This window comes from Hermetia illucens, chromosome 1 (assembly GCF_905115235.1).
Source record: "Hermetia illucens chromosome 1, iHerIll2.2.curated.20191125, whole genome shotgun sequence".
NCBI classification, from domain to species: Eukaryota; Metazoa; Arthropoda; class Insecta; order Diptera; family Stratiomyidae; genus Hermetia; species Hermetia illucens.
In genome coordinates, this window is record NC_051849.1 from 5,700,854 (window position 1) to 5,721,193 (window position 20,340).

A 20,340-nucleotide genomic window follows, 5' to 3' on the forward strand; every position below is an offset into this window, starting at 1 on the left:
CATGCACATTCCAAAGTAAATTATTCCTTTTTTGCACCTGACATACCAGAATACGGCCTTACCCATATTACCTATATTTCTCTTACGAAATACGTTACCAATATTGCATGTCTCTATTTTCGTCTGATACCCCAGGTCATTTTACGTTCTTCAGTTCATTTACTCAAATTTAAAGAAACGCCAAACCTGGTTCACTTAAGTTCTTCATTCATAACATCTAAATAACTTTAAGTGACAAGAATTATTTTATTGTCTACCATTTTTATTCCACTAAACCAGTCTTTGGAATCATCGGCCACGCATGACTGTTTTCTTTTCAACTGATCATTCACTTTTATTACTCAGTGAACAGATACTCGCTCTTACGCGACTGTCATCAATCTACAACATGTGGACTGGTTTGGCAACCGAAATTCCATTGAAAATATTTACCAATTTTGGGATTTACAAAATTTCTCTTATTATTGATGCGTTCATCTTCTTACATATTATATTGATATTACACCGATTCCTACTAAAGATACAACTGTTTTGCGCAGTGACATGGTTTTAACCTTCAATCAATCCACTACCTCACGTCTCAATACATTGTCTTCACCACAAATATCTTTCTTCTTCACAGATAAACATCTTAACAAATATGACTCGCACTTTACACTACTTCTAGACTTTTGTGATTCTGGTACTTCCTATACATGCTTCCACGGATACACTAGGGGTGCTGCTCCGACTTCCCCTTTGCATATCTGATGCTTTCCGGTTCAAAATGCGAGAGTCCTTTCGCAGCAAAATTGACACACTATTCGAGGAATCTTTCCTTGTCAATGAGTCCCGATAGGTGGGAATCGACGATGTTCCGCGCTCTCCCCAGCCTATCGATTGGAGGTAAGTGTGCTTGTACTTACTGCAGTACCGTCTGGGCCTGCTATATTCACAAGGATACTTAATTGAGCTAGCTGAGCTAGTGTCTGCCGATTCGTCCATAGTACTTTCCTTGCACCGTGACTGAGAACAAAGTTGATCGCCTGCTGAGTAATTCTTTCCATTTTTAAAGAAGCGCGTACCAGGATCAGAGTCGGAGTCGTCCTCCTCGTAACCTATATCCAACACCACACGGCAATAGGTTTTATTATTGAGAAATAAATTGAGCTTGTGTATTGCGTAGCCCCTGCTCTTAGTAACTTCACTCCTGGAGAACCCATTCCTCTGCTCATCCACAATAGGATCTGTCTTTACCAGAGAAAATAGGGCTTCTGAAAGATGCTTCTTTTTCACTTTTATTGCTATTGTTGGGGGATCACAATAGATTTTCCTGGCGTTGGTTTTCTCGATTTTGAAATGATTCACCTCGAACTTCTGTCGTGTTAGACTTCGATCATTCAACCAACGCATCTTCCTTTCCAATGTTTCTTCTTCTGAAGTGAGTGGGGTCCTTTTGAAGGTTTCTACTTTAGGCATTCTCCACCATTTCCTTCTAAATATACTTCGCAAGAAAAGACATATCAAATAAATTGTGAATAACCCAAAAAGGGCTTTCAGAAACGTCACATAATGTAAGTTGTCCTCCAGACACATGCTGTATCTTGGCGCAATTTCAATATAGTCCTTCGCTGCTTCGACGAACAAATGGTTGCAATCTGACTTCGTCAGCATTTCCGGATGCATGCGGATATGAGGGGGGTTCGTTGTTATGGAAGTTTCACCACGAGGAAAAATGTAAAAGCGCAGATTCATTACTTGATCAAAAAGCCAGGTATGCACTTTGGGTTCAGGACGAAGGAAAACCATATCCGAGCATCGTTCCAAGGCGTCCAAGAACCAATTCCTGCAAGGTACGTCGATTTGACCAACCATCGGACTGGAGAGATTATATGTAAAAATTTTACTACAAATCTGCCACATATAAGTAGTTCCCTGCAAGAGAGGAAAGTCCTGTAGGAAAGACTGGAAAATTAGGAGAAACTGTTTACGTGAGATCCTATTATGCTCGTGATATCTTCTGGGCGGTCATTATCCATTTTGTTGCTCTTAAATATGTATCTATTTTTGACACAAAAATTTTAAGTTTTTTTAGTAAAAAATAAACTGACATCGGTGTTTACTTATTGTCAAAATATTTTATTTATCCACTTGCCAAAATATGAGGAATTGATGAAGGAATCACCAGATTACTGGGCGAATGGAAAGATGACAAAGGACGCTTTGTAATTTAGAGTATGATTCTAATGAGGGCCAGGAATAAATAACTTTTAAGCATTTTTTGGAATAAAATTTGATCAATTTGTATTAATTTATTGAACTAGATACATCTGAAAGTAAGGATAGTGCTGAATATTAAAAAATAACATCAACAACGTCTCGGATAAGCACTGACCTCACACCAAAGACCATTGTCCATCGAAAACGGACAATGATTGGATTCCGAAATGTGGGCATTCTCCTCGACAACGGTAGCGAAGGTCCTTAGAATGCTAGCTTTCTCTAGCTTGACCAGGAATTCCAGCGGTATAACCTGTATATTCTGGGCCTAAGCGAAGTAAAATGGTGGGACTCTGGAGAGTACTCCTCTTCCTCTTGCCACGCTTGTGCTTTTGTAGTCTGGAAATTTAAGTAGAATAGGGCGCGATTCCGATGTCAGGTTGCTCCTGACTTCTACGCCAAATCAAGCTTTCTTGACCTGGGAACCGGTTTTTGAAAGACTTCTCACTCAAAATTCCGGACCAGATTAAGGGGCACCCCAACTGTAAAATGTTATCCACCAACGAAGACTTGCAATATAGCGGAAAAGATGCTTTCTATGAGCAACTAAACGCAGTTCAGGAGAGGCTTCCTAAAGGTGACCTTGTGATCGTGAAGGCTGATCTGAATGCCAAGGTGGGATCTGACAACACCTAGCTCGAACATGTGATGGAGAAGGACGGACTTGGCAACTGTAACGGTAATGGTGAGATGTTCGTGGATTTCTGGAACTTTTACCGGCTCGACATTGGTGCCACACGATTCAAGCACAGATCCATAAGGTCAATTGTGTTTCAACTGACCAACGCTATAAGAGCAATCTGGTCGACCATTTCACGGTTAACAGCAGTGTTAGCTTTTGGATGTGAATAACCAAAGAGGAGCTGATATCGGTTTCGAAAAGGATCACCATCTGATGGTCGCTAACTTTTACTTGCGTGTTGAGTCCGCACTTCTACGCTAGTGTCACCCAGTATCGCTTGATGGTGGAAGATCTACTAAGTAACCATCGATGAGCATTGGGTCGCCATCAAAAGTCCTCTTTTCTCGGGTGAAGAGAAGAGAATTTGCCATTGCCCATCCAGTCTCTCCAGGACTTGTTAGCACTGATGAAGGAAACAAGTGGTTCCCGAAATATCGGTTTTTGCAAAATAAAAATCAACATTAGCGAATATGAAAAACAAGTTTTTATTATTTCAAACCCTTGGATGTTTTTTAACAAAAGGGTAGGACACCTGATCTGCGGAGATGAACCCCCTTTTTGCCCCTGATCGATCTCACCTGTTCGGAGTGGTTCGAACATGCATGTCCGAGGGGATCTTCCCTGCATTATGAAACAAGTAGAAGCCGATACTGCCTCCTAAGTCTGGAAAACCTGAAGGTGAACTACCGTCCTATAGACTCATATGTCTTCTAGACACTATGGGGAAAATGTTGGAGTGGGTAATTTATAATAGATTCTTCCCGGTCGACAAGAGCCAAAGAGATATTTCAAATCGACAGTATGGGTTCCGTAAAGTCAGATCAACCATTGACGCCATCAAAATGATTACTGGTTTGGCCCGAAAATGCAACTCACAGAAGGGGTTTTACCAGCAAATATTGTGTGGTGGTGACCCTGGATGTGAGGAATGCATTCAATTTGGTCAACTGGAATTTTGTACGAAAGTCGCTAGCGACGATTGGTGTTCCTATTAGGCTTATAAATAAGTTTTCACAATAGATGGCGTAGCTTGTTTTTTGTTCAATTGATGCACATTTCCAAACATTCATCGGAAAGCTACTGTCAATAGGCACAAACGTCAGTATAAATTATTTAAATGAAGTGTAAACAACAATACTTTTTTCATCAACGAAAATGGCCAATTTTGTACCAAATAATGTGTTTTTGCGGGGAGTTCTACTTCATTATTTCAATATGAAGAAAAAAGCAACCGAAAGTCATCTCATTTTGGTGGAAGTTTATGGTGACCGAACGTGTCAGAGGTGGTTTGAACGGTTTAAAAGTGGCAATTTTGACTTGGAAGACGAAGAGCGCGCCGGACGGCCAACAATTTTTGAAGATGAAGAATTAGAGGCATTGCTCGACCAAGATCCATCGCAAACGCAAGAAGAACTTGGAAAAACACTTGGAGTCACTCAGCAAGCCATTTCCCACCGTTTAAAGCAATGGGAATGATCCGAAAGGTCGGAAATTGGGTTCCGTATGAACTGAAGCCAAGAGACGTCGAACGCCGTTTTTTCACGTGCGAACAACTGCTTCAACGACAAGAAAGGAAGGGTTTTCTACATCGAATAGTTACTGGCGGTGAAAAGTGGATCCATGACGATAATCACAAGCGTCGGGCATCATCGACGGCCAAAGCGAATATTCATGGTGAAAAGATCATGCTGTGTATATGGTGGGACCAGTTGGGTGTGGTATACTATGAGCTGTTAAAACCAAACGAAACGGTCACGTGCAAACTCTACCGATGCAAAATGATGCGTTTGAGCCGCGAACCCAAGAAAAAACGGCGGCAACACCAGCAAAGGCATGATAAAGTTATTTTGCAACATGACAATGCTCGTCCACATGTTGCACAGCCCGTTAAAACATATCTAGAAACGTTGAAATGGGAAGTCCTACCCCACCCGCCGTACTCTTCAGACATTGCTCCTTCTGATTACTATTTGTTCCGGTCATGGCCTGGCTGATTAGCACTTCTCCAATTACGACGAACTCAAAAAATGGCTCGACGAGTGGATAGCGGCCAAGCCGGCCAATTTTTGGCGCGATGGTATCTATGAATTGCCTGAAAGATGGAAGAAAGTTGTGGCTAGCGATGGGCAATACTTTGAACAATGAATGTATAACCAATTTTTCACAATAAAGCTTCAAATTTAAACAAAAAACCGACAGAACTTATTTGTAGGCCCTATACTTATCTCACTACTTGCGCGAGAAGATTCTCTGGCACTGATAATGGACCTCAAGAATATATTGTCTCTAAGGGAACTGCATAGGACTCTGTACTGGGCCCATCGCTATGAAATATCATATCCAATGATGTACGTAATCTTTCATTTCTGGAGGAGACCACGGTAGTGGGGTGCGACGACGACATAGCACGGGTTGTTGTCGCAAAGTGTCACGAAGGTGCTGTGTTATACTCAAGCAAAGCACCTGTTAAGAGTTGGCTGACCGTTGACCGTTCTGGTCTGACACTTCCGGAGACGGTCCTCATTACCAAGCGCCGTAAAAGAATTTATGTCCGCATTCAAATTAGGGATTATATCATCACTTCCTTGCCGACCATCAAATATTTGGCAGTGATGATAGGCAGAAGCCCAGCTACAAGCAACTCGTGTATGGCCTTGGGAAGGCTAAGGCATACTTCTAGGTTACATATAGCCAGGGCTGTGAGCTCGAACTTCCTCTATGCAGTCCCAGTTTGATGGAAGGCGTTTCATATCTCATCTAACGCTCATAAACTGAGTCCAGTCTGCAGGAGGGCAGCTCTCCTTCGACGATTACCTATCTCGCCTTGGTTAGGGACCCCAGTAAGGAGGATCCTCCGACAAACCCGAGATGGCTCCTGAAGCTAAGTGGTAATCAAAACCCCACGCCAAGGTCTGATTTCCGAGTTCTAAAGGTTACGATATAACGACCCCCAGTTTCAACTAGCCTTCTGTCGGCAAAAAAAGGCTTTGTCGAGATCGACTTGTTTTCCCAGTAAAACAATTGCAGCCAACTGTGAAGAAATTAAAAGCCTGAAATACAAAAGAAAACGATAGCATTTCGATCATGATGATCCAACCCGGAGCGAAGAGGCAACCCTAAACTCTTCGAGGGAGAACTTGAGTCTAAACTCAGATTCTCCACTTATTCAAGTGGGAACCAACCCTATTAGGACTCAGTCCCTAACGGAAGAGCCAAAGCAGTCCTTTTCTGGCAGCACTTCTGACCCCGGGCTCCAACCGGCGCCACTTGCTGAGGCTGAAGTCTTACGTACGGGTCATCTGTCTTCGGGCGGCAAGCAGCCTCCGTGCAAACCACCTTCGGGCAAAACAATGCCTCCGGGCAAAAAGCCTTCGAGTAAACTACCTCCGGGCAAATTACCTTCGGGGAAACTGCCAACGTTGAAGGGAAAGGATGATCTGCGGCTAAGAGCAAACCAAAGCGGCAGCGGTCTTCTGACGATCCCAACTATTTGGGGTGAAATGACTGTAAAGTAACAGCGAGGCTTTCATTTGCAGCCAAGGCTATTGAAGCCGATGGATGGGTATTGAATGACGACCCTAATCCATGTTACGGCTACATTTTGCCGACAAAGACACAAACGAGTGGTCCAGGCAGTATTGCTCCTTCTTCAGTGATGTGTGGCAGGGTACATGACTAACATTGAAAAAGGTCTCTGATCCACTATCGTTAAAAAAAGTTTTTCCTCTGGCTTCCAAAAGAAGAGCGGAATGGTGCTGGGGTTCTGGAGCAACTTAGTGTCCAGAATAACCTCAACACCTTCAACCTAGATGCTACTAGGCAGCAAAACAGGAGAGAGCTATTGGCGTTCCCGAACCCGATGTTAAGAAAGTTCGGGAACAATTGGACTGCCGCTCTACTACGGGCTAGGGACCGTCACGATACTAGTTTCGGCTCCTAAAACCATTGAATGAGACGTGCAGCCCTCGGCATCTTAATCTGAAGCGTAGATGAGGTGCCACATTTCCCAAATAAATTTGCAGCATTGTAAAGCGGTGACTGCACTTATCAGTCGTTGGACCAATAGCTGCAAGATATTTATATACCATATGAAAGAACGTTAGGTTGCTGTTGGGGTAGTCGGGGGCCTAAATTTCCAACATGCTGACCTGTTGTATCCCAACGGAAGTGATCGATCCCGCTCCCGCATGGTAGTCTCAAAAGACTTCCAGGCTACTTTGGTTAACGACCTAATTGCGACACCACAAGTCTAAACTAACCAAAAAAAGACAACAGGGAGATAAACAGATACTATGGTGCTCTGCATATTTACCCTATGACGCAGAAGAAGTTCCCAGTGGAACTTTCATCAGAGCTATAAATATGCCAAAAGTAAAGGCAAGGGAGTAATAACAGCATGTGATGTCAACGCCCACCACATACGCTGGGGAAGTTCCAACATCAATGTCGGAGGATCGAGACTAGTTTAGTATCCGGTAGGAACCGATCTGCAGACCCCTTATTTGGATAATGGACCCACTTTATTCAACGTGGAAGAAATGGAATGGAAAGTAATGGAAGGGCTGGCGTGATGTGATGTTTATTCCCAAACCAGGGAAACCCACATGCGCAGACCCAAAAATCTTCCAACCGATCAGTCTAACTTCCTTTTCTGCTAAAAGGACTGGAAAGACGAGTAAATCGGTTCATAAGGGATACATATTTCCCTAGGTATTCACTTCATTGAAGGCAACATGCCTACCAGAAAGATAAATCCACGGAGACTGCACTCAATGATCTAACGGCAAAGATTGAAAGGCGATGTCCGATAGAGACTACTCCTTAGGCACATTTAGAGTCATCAAAGGCGCCTTCAATTATAGATCCTTCACATGCTAGAGTGGAGAAAGATCCACATATTGGCCGGACAGAAATCCATTGAGGCAGGTGTCTTAGAGGTTGGCCACAGGGAGGGGTTCTCTCTCCCCTAGTTATGGACAACTTGCTATTACTCTTGGAGGACACAAAGGTCCTCACACAAGCATTCGCGGACGATGTAGCCGTAATAGTTATCAGCAAGTTTGTGGACACAGTGTATAACCTCATGAAGGCAACACTGCTTGTAATCCAGAGTTGGTGCCTCCATAATAGACTCACGGTGAACGCTAAGAAAACTGGACTAGTCATGTTTACTAGGAACTTCAGGTGGGGCCTCTATACACTACCTACCTTAGCAGGGGCGGAAATCCAGCTGCTACAAACAGTCAAATATTTAGGAGTACATCTCGACTACAAGTTAACGTGGAAGCACATATCTGGGAAGACTACCAAAATTCCTGCAGATTGCTCTGGTGATGCAGGACCGCGATAGGTAAGATCTGGGCACTTTCACCAGAACGGATTCATTGGATGTATACAGACATAATAAAACCGCCAATAAAACGGCCACGAGTCTTTTGGAATAACAATAATTTTCAATGACGTGTTAGTCATGGAAAACGGATCGAGCGCAGGGGTGTTCTGGGAAAATCGGATTATGGAACTGGCTCAACCCCTTGGAAAAATGATATATGTCATTTTATTGCCAATAGAAGAACGTTTGCGGCAAAAATGGAGCACGACATTTCTGGCTAGTTGGTGTGGAGTTGTTATCAGGTGCTGCTGAAATTTGGTCGACTGATCTGGGTGTTAGAGTACTCAACGATCGCTGATAATGAGACTGACAGACTGACTCGCAAAGATTTTGGATTCACAATGGTGAGACCAGAACCAGCTTCTGGCGTCCGGCCAACTATTGCTAAGTCTACTCTGAGGGGGGAAATTGCAAGGATCCATGTACCCGAATGGAAAAATTTGAACTTCTGAAGGGACTCTGGGCCGCTGCATTTTTGACGTCCCTTAAGAAGTGAGACAAGAAACCATAGTAGGACTTTCAACAATGCACTGTGCCTTAAACTACGCCATGGAAGAAACCTTCCAAGGCTGTCTTCAACGAATAGTTTGCACGCTCTCTGTCTTTGGGGAATGTTCTCAGATTCCTGAACGCCTGCGAACGTCATTTTCGAGGGGCCGATGAATTGGTGATCATCGGGGATAGTACAATGGGACTAATGAAGGAATGAGTGCTTGGAGCTGCGGCTCCCTCCACTAAAGTAAACTAACTAAAGGTGTGCTCCACCTCTGACGATTGACATTTTGGCAGATGAGATGACGAACACATATAATGCGAAATCTATCTCTCCTTTATAGAGGAAACTCTAGGAGAGGTGGTCACATTAAAAAATCTGTTGCGGAGAATACCAGCACGTGAGGAGGATTGCGGTCTGGGCAACTCTATGATCACATCCATTTACATCATACTGCAAAAGAGAGAGGAGACGAGAAAAGTACGGTTACGTCAGCCAAATTGAGAAGAAAGGTGACAAATTGAGAATGAGCCCTGTGCATAAGGCATATATTGGTTCCGTGGGGCATGGCGGGGAGTCGGTGGATAAAATCCCACACGCTGATGTGTCCAGGCCAGTGCCTTTTAATGATTTCCACCTTCTCTAAACAAGACAAGACGGGAAACCGAAAGCTCTTGATATGAGGTACTTAGGGTTGCAGTAAATTTACACCCTAAAGACAATTTTGAGCTACTGTAACTTTGTTAGGATTATTATGATTTTGATCAAAATCAGGTATAACGTGCCTCATACAATCTATATTGCTGCAAATTTGTATAACCCTAGGAAAAACATAAGGAGGGTTTCTAGTCAACTTCCAAAAAATATAGTAATATACTACTGCTAACCTATTTTGTGCAGATATCGATATGGACAATATTTTGAGGCCTGGACACTGTATAGAGGCAGTTTCATGATTTTTTTCAGATTTTTCGGTTGAGTAGTTTCTGGAAATGGGTCCATTAAAGAAATCAGCACTTTCACTCTCCCGCACTCCCAGCCTTTTCAAGGAATGTCAAAACTAAGACTAGCATCGAAATCTACTAATCGAGACCTTTCGTTTGATATCCAACGATTTTGGAAGTAATCAGAGGAATGGTCAACGCCCCCAATACAGCTTGACTATCACAACAGATTGCAATGCGCCTGCACTTTAATCGCTCGTCAATCATCCAGCTTCCGTTGTCGTCGGCTGGGAGCCTTCCCAGATTCACGGCGTCCGGGCTGCAAGGGTCTGTTTCCACATACCTGAATTAGACCAGTTAAATCCACATCACTAGCTTCTCTTTTTTTGCTGCTTTTCCTGGTAGAAGAGGAGGAGAAGATTCTGACAGGCAAGCCTGTAGTCCCTTCTCCTTTGCAGCTGAAGTTTTCTTCCGCCGAGCCAAAACCGGGAGGGTTTTGGACGAGCCAGGTTACAGTGTCACTGACAGGCCGGCCGTAGTCAGGTTTCCAGTTCCTCTCATTAAGGGAGTTGCTGCACTATCCTTTCCGGCTGACCACGCCGTAGACCCCGGATCCAGGTTTTCTCCTGAAGTGGAGAGCTTCTTCCACAGCTTTCTCCGTGGGGGAACATGAATCTGGTGAAGCCTGCCAAATCCGTGAATTTTTGCCAGTTGGATAGTTACATTCCTTCGTTTGTTGGACACCCTGAGTGTAGTAGTTAATTACCACAGCTTCCCACACTACGACGAGGTGGTGTCCGAGGGGAAGGCTCCACAGGCAGCTTTCTCAAGCCCTTTTCTAAGAATGTTTAACTCGGCTTACCCATTTCTCTTTTTCTGACTAAGGTAACAGCAGATATTTGAGTGTGGTTTTTTTAAGTGAGAACTGATTTTACTTCTTTTCATCATCATCAACGTCGCAACAACCGGTATCCCGTCTAAGCCTGCCTTAATAAGGAACTCCAGACATCCCGGTTTTGCGCCGAGGTCCACCAATTCGATATCCCTAAAAGCTGTCCGGCGTCCTGACCTACGCCATCGCTCCATTTCAGGCAGGGTCTGCCTTGTCTTCTTTTTCTACCATAGATATTGCAATTATAGACTTTCCGGGTGGGATCATACTCATCCATACGGATTAAGTGACCCGCCCACCGTAACCTATTGAGCCGGATTTTATCCACAACCGGGCGGTCATGGTATTGCTCATAGATTTCGTCATTGTGTAGGCTACGGAATCGTCCATCCTTATGTAGGGAGCCAAAAATTCTTCGGAGGATTCTTCTCTCGAACGCGGCCAAGAGTTCGCAATTTTTCTTGCTAAGAACCCAAGTTTCCGAGGAATACATGAGGACTGGCAAGATCATAGTCTTGTACAGTAAGAGCTTTGACCCTATGGTGAGACGTTTCGAGCGGAACAGTCTTTGTAAGCTGAAAAAGGCTCTGTTGGCTGACAACAACCGTGCGCGGATTTCATCATCGTAGCTGTTGTCGGTTGTCATTTTCGACCCTAGATAGGAGAAATTGTCAACGGTCTCGAAGTTGTATTCTTCTATCCTTATTCTTCTTCGCGTTTGACCAGTGCGGTTAGATGTTGTTGGTTGATTCGTCTTCGGTGCTGACGTTGCCACAATATATATTGTGTCTTGCATTCATTGATGTGCAGCCCAAGATCTCGCGCCAATCGACGCCTGCTCGATCTGGATGAAGGCAATTTGTACGTCTCGGGTGGTTCTTCCCATGATGTCGATATCATCAGCATAGGCCAGTAGTTGAGTGGACTTGAAGAGGATCGTACCTCTTGCATTTACATCAGCATCATGGATCACTTTCTCGAGGACCAGGTTAAAGATGACGCATGATATCGCATCCCCTTGTCGTAGACCGCTGTTGATGTCGAGTGGTTTTGAGAGTGATCCTGCTGCTTTTATCTGGTCTCGCACATTGGTCAGGGTCAGCGTAGCAGTCTTATTAATTTCGTCGGGATACAGAATTCTCTCATGGCCGTGTACAGTTTCACCCTGGCTATCCTATCATAGGCGGCTTTAAAGTGCAGATGGTGCAACTATTGTCCATATTCCAACAGTTTTTCCATCGCTTGCCGCACAGAGAAAATCTGATCTGATCTGTTGCTGATTTGCCTGGAGTGAAGCTTCTTTGGTATGGACCAATGATGTTCTGGGCATATGGGGCTATCCGGCCTAGCAAGATAGAGGAGAATATCTTATAGACAGTACTCAGCAACGTGATACCTCTATAATTGCTGCACTGTGTGATATCTCCCTTTTTATGTATGAGACAGATAATGCCTCGTTGCCAATCGCCAGGCATTGATTCGCTATCCCATACCTTGAGCACAAGTTGATGAACCGCTTGGTGTAACTGGTCTCCTCCATATTTCACCAATCCGGCTGTAATTCCATCAGCTCCTGGCGACTTATGATTTTTTAACAGATGAATAGCACGGACTGTTTCTCCTAAACTTGGTGGTGGCAGTATTTGTCCGTCGTCTTCAGTTGGCGGGACCTCCAACTCGCCGATGTTCTGGTTGTTCAGTAGCTCATCAAAGTACTCAACCCATCGCTCTAATATTCCCATTCTGTCGGAAATCAGATTTCCTTCTTTGTCTCGGCAGGATGAGCATCGAGGTGTATAAGGCTTTATCCTGCTGACTTGCTGGTAAAACTTCCGCGCCTGGTGCGGTTGCTCCCTGTACTTTTCTAGTTCACAGACTTGTTGGCTCTCCCAGGCTTCCTTTTTCCGTCTGTGAAGTCGCTTCTCCGCTCGACGGAGTTCGTGATAAGCCTCTGCGCGTGCCCGCGTTCTTTGAGAATGCAACATTGCTCGGTATGCGGCATTCTTCCGTTCCGTTGCTAGCTTACTTTGATCCTCAAACCAGCCGTTCCGACTCCTTTTGCGACTGGGGCCCAGTATGTTTGTGGCCGTATCCATGATAACGTTCGTCAGGTGATTGTGAAGATCATTTGTTGATGCTTCATCTCCAGGTCCTCTGTTGACTGCAGTTATTGCAGCATCCATTTCCCTCTTATAGGTGTCGCGGAGGGTTGTGTTGTGGATGGCTTCAGTGTTCACTCTCACCTGATTGTCAGAGGGTATTCTAGGGGGTATTGTTATTCGGGCTCGGAGCACCATGCCAACGAGATAGTGATCCGAGTCTATATTGGCCCCCCTATATGTTCTGACATTCATCAAGGCTGAGAGGTGACGCGTTCGATCAACACGTGGTCAATTTGGTTGAAAGTGGTCCCGTCTGGAGAGGCCCACGTATGTTTGTGGACCGCTTTCCTCGCAAACCAGGTACTTCCAACAACCGTTTCGTGTGACCCTGCTAGTTGAATAATCCGCAGTCCGTTATCATTTGTTTTTTCGTGTAAGCTATGGGAGCCAACGTATCGCCTGAATACGGGCTCCGTCCCTACTTGGCTGTTAAAATCCCCAAGTATGATTTTGCAATCATATCTGGGACAGGCTTCGAGGGTTCGTTCTACTGCCTCGTAGAAGGTGTCCTTCTCCGACTCTGCAGTCTCCTCTGTAGGGGCGTGAACGTTTATGAGGCTTATATTTCTAAACTTGCCTCGCAAGCGCAGAGTGCATAGCCGTTCGCTTATGTTTTCAAAGCCGATAACAGCAGGTTTCATTTTTTGGCTGACTAAGAATCCTACTCCGAGCACATGGTTTACTGGATGACCGCTATAATATATGGTGTAGTGGCTCTTCTCCAGGAAACCGGTCCTTGTCCATCGCATCACTTGTAACGCTGTTATATCAGCCCTATATTGGGACAGGGTGCCGGCTAGCTGCTCATCAGCTTCATCTCTGTACAGGGAGCGCACGTTCCATGAGAAAATCAGCAAATCGTTAATCCGCTGTCGTTGTCGGGTCCGTCGTTTTAAAGTCCATCCTGTCCGAGGCTCCTTTCGTGGCTCCGTAACATCGGTTTTCCGTGTAGGGTTGTCAGCCCTACCCAACCCCCAACCTGGAAGACCGGCTGGTACAGTTTGTCCCGTTTTTAGGCACGCGGGACTCGCCTTCATCCTTCTCCGTCTGCAGCTTTTCGTTAAGAAAGAGCTCCCAGCGGTCACCACGTGGAGGCGGAGATAGGGTTTGGTAGTGGAGCTGTTGGTGTTGGTTCAGCAGGCATTTCTCAGGTTTTATTCTCCATCGTGGGTACCAATCCACGTTTCGCCCTGGGACCTATACTACCCTTTGACCACCTGCCAGCATTGCAAGGAAAATCATCCGAATCAAGAATGTTTAGTTAACCAATTTATAAATTCAAAATTATTTAATAATTTAATAAAACTAAAATACGTTAGGCTGCAAGAGCCAGCGCGAGGTTTTTCGAACTACAAAGTTGGGCAGGCTGTGGCCTCTGGCGCTTCCTGTGTTTTCTCCTGTTGATATTGACATTAAGGCTCGAGTCATTCCGCTTTCGGGGGTAAATTTCCGGAGGCTTGGTTGCATCAGCTGAAGGCACAGTTTACGCTCACGGGCATCACTACTAACACCGCTGCGATTTAATCATATGTTCGTAGCCCTGGGCGAGGAGTCGATTGGACTCGTCGCCGACATGCTCGAAGAGTGTCCTTACACAAAGTTGAAGGACATCCTCATCAAGCGACTGTCGGTAAGTGAGTCAACAAAGCTGGTAAACCCCCGGCGACCCTGTGCTCGTTACCAGACCAGCCACCACTGGCCTTTTGCACTTGCTCCGGAACACCGTGTTCAAGTTAAAATCACCCCCGCCATTCCGTCATTCTGCGATGATGGCTAGCACCCCAAGGATCTGGACGTCTGCACACACATCTTGGTTTGCGTGGAAGATTCTCGGAAGTCCTTGCAACCACCATATGAGGGCCCTTATGAAGTTTTGAGCAGCGGGGAGCACTTTTTTAGGCCAAAGAACGTCTCCGTGTTCGAACTAAAGCCATTTGTCCCCGGGACTGGAGTCGGAGAAGAAAGGTGCGACCATAAAATTGGTGGGCCAGGAGACGGGTCTTATCGCTGCAGCCAGCATATCGTTGGATAAATGCCATCCATGCCAGGCGCTTTCAAGTGTTCAAGTGGTAGTATAGTAGCTCTCGCCTTTTCATTGGTAACAACCGTTCTCGCAGTGTCCCAATTTCCCTTGCAACATTTTCGTGTTGAAAGGTTTGCAGAAACCGCCAGTTCTCTTCTTCCCAATTCAGAACCCTGTTCTCCCGAGTGCATAGACTCAACTCTGGAGTTCGTGAAAGTACCGCCCGGTTTTCTAAGAGAGTCCAACTTGGCCGACTTATCTTTATTAAGGACTCTACACAGCCTCGAAGTCTCCCTTTCACCTTCCATTTCCTCACAGTGTTCTCTAAAAGAATCTCGTTTCGAACGTTTCACGAGCCGCTTATATTCACGCTGTTAGTTAGTTTAACCAGTCTTTATCCTTATTGGTTCTGCAGGCACGATTTAGAAGTCATTTGGTCTCGGTTCCACCTCGAAACCGTTTTACCGTATTGGTCTCGAGAAAACTCTTATGTTTGTAGACATAAATGTAGTTTAATATGACAACCACCGCCAACTGAAAAGTCCGCTGCTTTCAGTATGGACCTCACCGAGGTTAGCAGCTTTTCCTCACCTTTTGCTGAAAATTCTGCTTCCTTACGTCCAATTTCTCTGGATATTGCCACACTTGTGTGTGTGTGTCTGTTTGTATGGTGGGGGAGAAGCTACAGCTTTTGAGCACTCAGGCCGTGTTGGCCCATTGTACTCGCCTGCTCCGTCTAACGGAATATTCCGGATTCGTTTACGTATCGCACGATTTCCGTTAGTGGATGTGATACTACCAGTCGCAATTGGAGAACATCGGCACCAAAGATCTGATGCCTGATGCGTCCATAGGTGGGGCATTCACATAGGAAATGCTCCGTGGATTCCGCTTCCTCATTACAGGAGGAACACGTATCATCTTCGGTAATTCCTATTCTGAACATACGCCCAACTAGTGAATTATGGCCTGTCATAATGCCCACAATACACCTGCAAGTCCTCCTGCTTTTCGACAGGATAAACTTTGCGGTACGTATGTTGGGTTCTGGCAGGAAAAGTTTGGTGTGTCGAGCAGCATTTAGGCTCTGCCACCTGTCATTATGGGGAATTTGTTCCCAGTTTTTGAAAACAGATTTAGCCAATGCCACTGATACTCCAATTGCTAGCTCCTGTCCCGGCATAGGGGAGATTGACCACTCTTTTGCTAAAGCGTCCGAGATTTCATTTCCCTCTATGCCACAGTGACCAGGTACCCAGAGTAGTTCCACCGCATTGAATCTAGACATAGAGTTCAAACGGTTTCTGCATTCCTGAACGATTTTCGAGGTGATCAAAGGACTGCTCAATGCCCTCAGTACAGCTTGACTGTCTCTGCAGATTGCGATGCGCCTGCCCTTCAACCGCTCGTCAATCAACCAGTTTGCCACCCTTGGGATCGCATAAACTTCGGCTTGAAAAACCGTTGCATATTGTCCCAAAGGAAAAGCCCACGTCTCGTTTTTATTCGAGAGGTAGACTCCAGCTCCAGAACCCTCTTCTGTTTTTGAGCCATCGGTGTAGAAGACTTCCGTATATCCCGCCACGCATTCCTCTGGGTCTTCCCAGTCCTCTCTATGCTTCAGGGTAACTACATATCTTCTACCAAACAGATATATGGGGACACGAGAATCGGAAGGCATTATAAGAACTGGATTCAGTCCTCCCAGTAACTCTTCCAATGCTCTGTGCCCCCCACATCCGTTGTTTTCCCATAGATCTAATCGAATTAGTCTATGAGTTGCTCTCATTGCAGTGCTTTAAATAAATATATCCAGGGACTGCAAATTGAGTAGTGCATTCAGAGCTGCGTCGTATGTCGTGCTCATGGCACCAGTGATACCCAGACAAACAGTTCTTTGCAGTGCGGCTAGTTTACGGTGAAATCCTTTTTGTCTCACCTTAACCCACCACACTACGGATGCATATACAAACATCGGCCTAATGATGGCAACGTATATCCACATTACCACATGAGGCCTGAGTCCCCATGTCGAGGCAAAGGTCCGTTTGCACAGCCCATAAGCTGTGAGAGCTCGTTTCATCTTTACCTCTACATGTTTGTTCCAAAGAAGTTTTTTATCTAGAGTGACTCCCAGATATTTCACTTCTTCGGAGAGTTGAAGGGTAGTACCCCTCATCTAAGTGAGGCAAAGTCCATCCAGTTTTCTCCTTTTTGTGAATAAAACCATTGTGGTTTTATTTGGATTAACTGACAAACCATGTCTAAGGCACCAGCTGTCTATCAAATCAATCCCAATCAACAGTAAGTACAGCCACGTCATCAGCATAAGCTTGAGCGTGTATTGGCAAATTTTGCAGTTCGCATAGCAGTGAGTCGATCAGCATACTCCACAGAAGCGGCGAAAGCACACCTCCTTGGGGGCAGCCCTTCGTTGCCTCCGTAGTCAGGTAGCGATCGACCCCTACCTCAGCGCACAGCAATCTTTGCGTTAGCATAGCATGGATCCACTTAATTAAAGCATCATCAACACCATGCGCTCTAGCGGCATCACAAAGTTTTTGAAAAAGCGCGCAGTCAAAAGCCCCTTCAATGTCCACGAACACCCCCATCGCGTATTCACTATTCAAACTTGCATCCTCTATCTTTGTGACCAAAGAATGAAGAGTAGACTCACAGGACTTTCCACGGTGGTAAGCATGTTGGTTTTCACTAAGTGGGTGTGACCTAAGTGCGTTTCCACGAATGTGACGCTCCACCAGTCTCTTCAAACCTTTCAGCAAGAATGAAGTCAAGCTGATCTGTCTGAAGTTCTTTGGATTAGAATAGTCATCTTTCCCAGGTTTCGGTATGAAAACTACCTTAACCTGTTGCCAAGAAGAAGGCACGTAGTCCAGAGTAAGACATTCTCGAAAAATGTTTCTTAGAGGTCGCTCTAAATGCTCCATACCCTCCTTTAGCATTGCCGGATAGATGCCATCCATGCCAGGTGCTTTGAAATGTTCAAAGGACAGTATGGCAGCTCTCACCTTTTCATGGGTAATAACCGCTTTCGCAGTGTTCCAGTTCCCCGCTTGCGTGTTGAAGGGGTTGCAAGAACCATCAACTCTCCCCCTACCACTTCTCTCACCCGTTCTCCCGGGTGGTGTACTTCCAGGAGGGTCTGTACTGAGCCCAGTCTGGAGCTCGTGAAAGTACCGTCGGGTTTGCAAAGAGAATCCAACTTGGCCGACTCATCCCTTTTGAGGACTCTGTACAGCCTTGAAGTCTTCCTTTCGCCTTCCAGTTCCTCACAGTACGCTCTAAAGGAGTCTCGTTTCGAGCACCTCACGAGCCTCTTATATTCACGTTGTGAGTTCCCGAAATTTAACCAGTCTTCGTTCTTGTTACTTTTGCAAGCATGATTTAGAAGTCGCCTGGTTGATTTCCTGAGTTTTTGCAGTTCTCGGTTCCACCAAGGAACCGTTTTACCGTTTTGGCCTCGGGAAATAGGACAAGCCTCTTCATAGCACTCTGAAAGTGTGCCTTTCGGAGTTTTCAATTCATCTTCCAGCACCAAAGGAGTCCTTAGTCGCCTAGGGAACTGTACTTTATTGCCAAGAAGTTCATTGAACTTTGCCCAATCCGTTTTTCTAGGGTTCCGTCTTTGTACTGCAGACTGTTCGCCCGCAATAGTCAGATTGAATTCTAGATATCGGTGATCTGACAGTGAGACCTCGTCTAGCACTCGCCAGTGTGTAATCAACTCTAACAATTTTGGGGTACAGATTGTTAGGTCAATTACTTCGCTTCTTCTCGGTCCCACGAACATAGGGGCGCAACCTACGTTTGCAGTCATAAGACCAGCTAAAGTGATGAAATCAAATAGCTTCTCTCCTCTTGGATTGCATTTGCTACTGCCCCAACAAATATGTTGAGCATTCGCATCGCAACCTATTAAGAGTTCGAGACCACTTGATTCTACATACGCCATCAGATCCCTAAGTTCTTGCGTCGGTGGAGGATACAGAGAATCATAGGGTAAATAAGCGGAGGCAACTATGATGTTTTTCCTCTCGCCATTTATCTGGTATTGTATGATGACCGTAGCTAAGTCCTGGGAACAATATTGTCTCAGCATAGTTGGCTCTAACCGTCTTGACATCAGGACGCAAGCTCTCGGTCTTATGGATCTTTCGTCGTAGAAGATCCTAGCCCCCTTTACTGATCCAATGCCACAGATTCTGTTAAATGCCACACTTAGTGATGCGTCAACGACCATGTCCTCATTCCCATGAAACTTCGCCTTCAGCCGCAGTGCCTTCCACTGTCATTGGCTACGAGGCTTCTCAGATTCTCGGCGTCAGGGCTGCAGGGTTCTGTTTCCACATACTTGAATTAGACCAGTTGCATCCACATCACCAGCTTCCCTTTCTTCCGCTTGTCCTGGTAGAGGCCGAGGAGAAGGTTCTGACAGGCAAGCCTGTAGTCCTTTCTCTTTTGCAGGTGAAGTTTTCTTCTACAGAGCCTTCCTCTCCCATATTTTGAAAGAGTTAGCCAACAGTGCCACCGACAAACCGGCCGTAGTCAGGTTTTCAGTTCCTCTTATTAAGGGAGTTGCTTTAATATCCTTTCTGGCTGACCGTACCGCAGACACCGGGTATAGGTTTTCCACTAAACTGGAGAGCCTGCCTTCCACAGATTTCTTCGTGGTGAAGATGAATCTGGTGAAGCCAAATTCGCGAATCAAAGTCTGTGACTTCCTGTCACTTGGAGAGTTACAGTTCTTTGTTTGTTGGACAACCTGAGTATGATAGTGAACTACCACAGGTTTCCCCACTACGACGAGGTGGTGTCCGAGGGGAAGACTCTATGATAGCTTTCTCAAACCCTTTCTTAAGAATCAACAGGGGTTGCTTGTTAAGATGAATGTTTAACTCGGCTTATCCATTTCTCTTTTTCTGACTATGGTAACCGCAGATATTTGAGTGCGGTTTTTTTAAGTGAGAACTGATCTTTTAGTTCTTTTAGTCATTTCAATAAGTCCAACTTGAATTTTGTTCATATTCAAACAAATTAACGACTAACCTTCATTATGCACTTATCCACACATTTACATGATTAATTCAATTTGAATATTCAAATAACCGAAATTACTCTTCTGGACAACTTAATTATTCGCATAATGAGCCTAACTGTGCCTGACTATCTTTCAACGTATTTTTCATTGTTATTATCTTAACCATCTAATACTTCTTGAATATCTTCAGAGGTGTCGGAGTAAATCTAAAGCTTATTCAGACTCAGTACTTGACAATGATAAACCAGTTTTTTTTTTTGCAAACAAAGCTGACAAGGCCAAAATTATGTATTCAGCGACCACCACAAATTCTAGTATAATTATAAAATCTAATCTTCAGTCTAGATTCCTAATCAGAAATCTATTTTAAGTTTATAGATGCAAACATGTTGCATCATGCTATTTGGTTATATCGGAATCCATCAATGTAATGT

At 45.0% G+C, this 20,340-nt stretch overlaps 1 protein-coding gene across 1 annotated transcript; it reads right to left on the bottom strand.

Annotated features, from left to right (window-relative positions):
• Positions 1-278: 278 nt before the first annotated feature.
• On the bottom strand, positions 279-2,131 carry LOC119661131. The gene is made up of 2 exons (XM_038070330.1): positions 1,971-2,131; positions 279-1,914 (listed from the first exon to the last, which is right to left on the bottom strand). The coding sequence occupies exons 1-2, from the start codon at positions 2,016-2,018 to the stop codon at positions 664-666; spliced, it is 1,299 nt and encodes a 432-aa protein (XP_037926258.1). The 5' UTR covers positions 2,019-2,131; the 3' UTR covers positions 279-663.
• Positions 2,132-20,340: the final 18,209 nt, after the last annotated feature.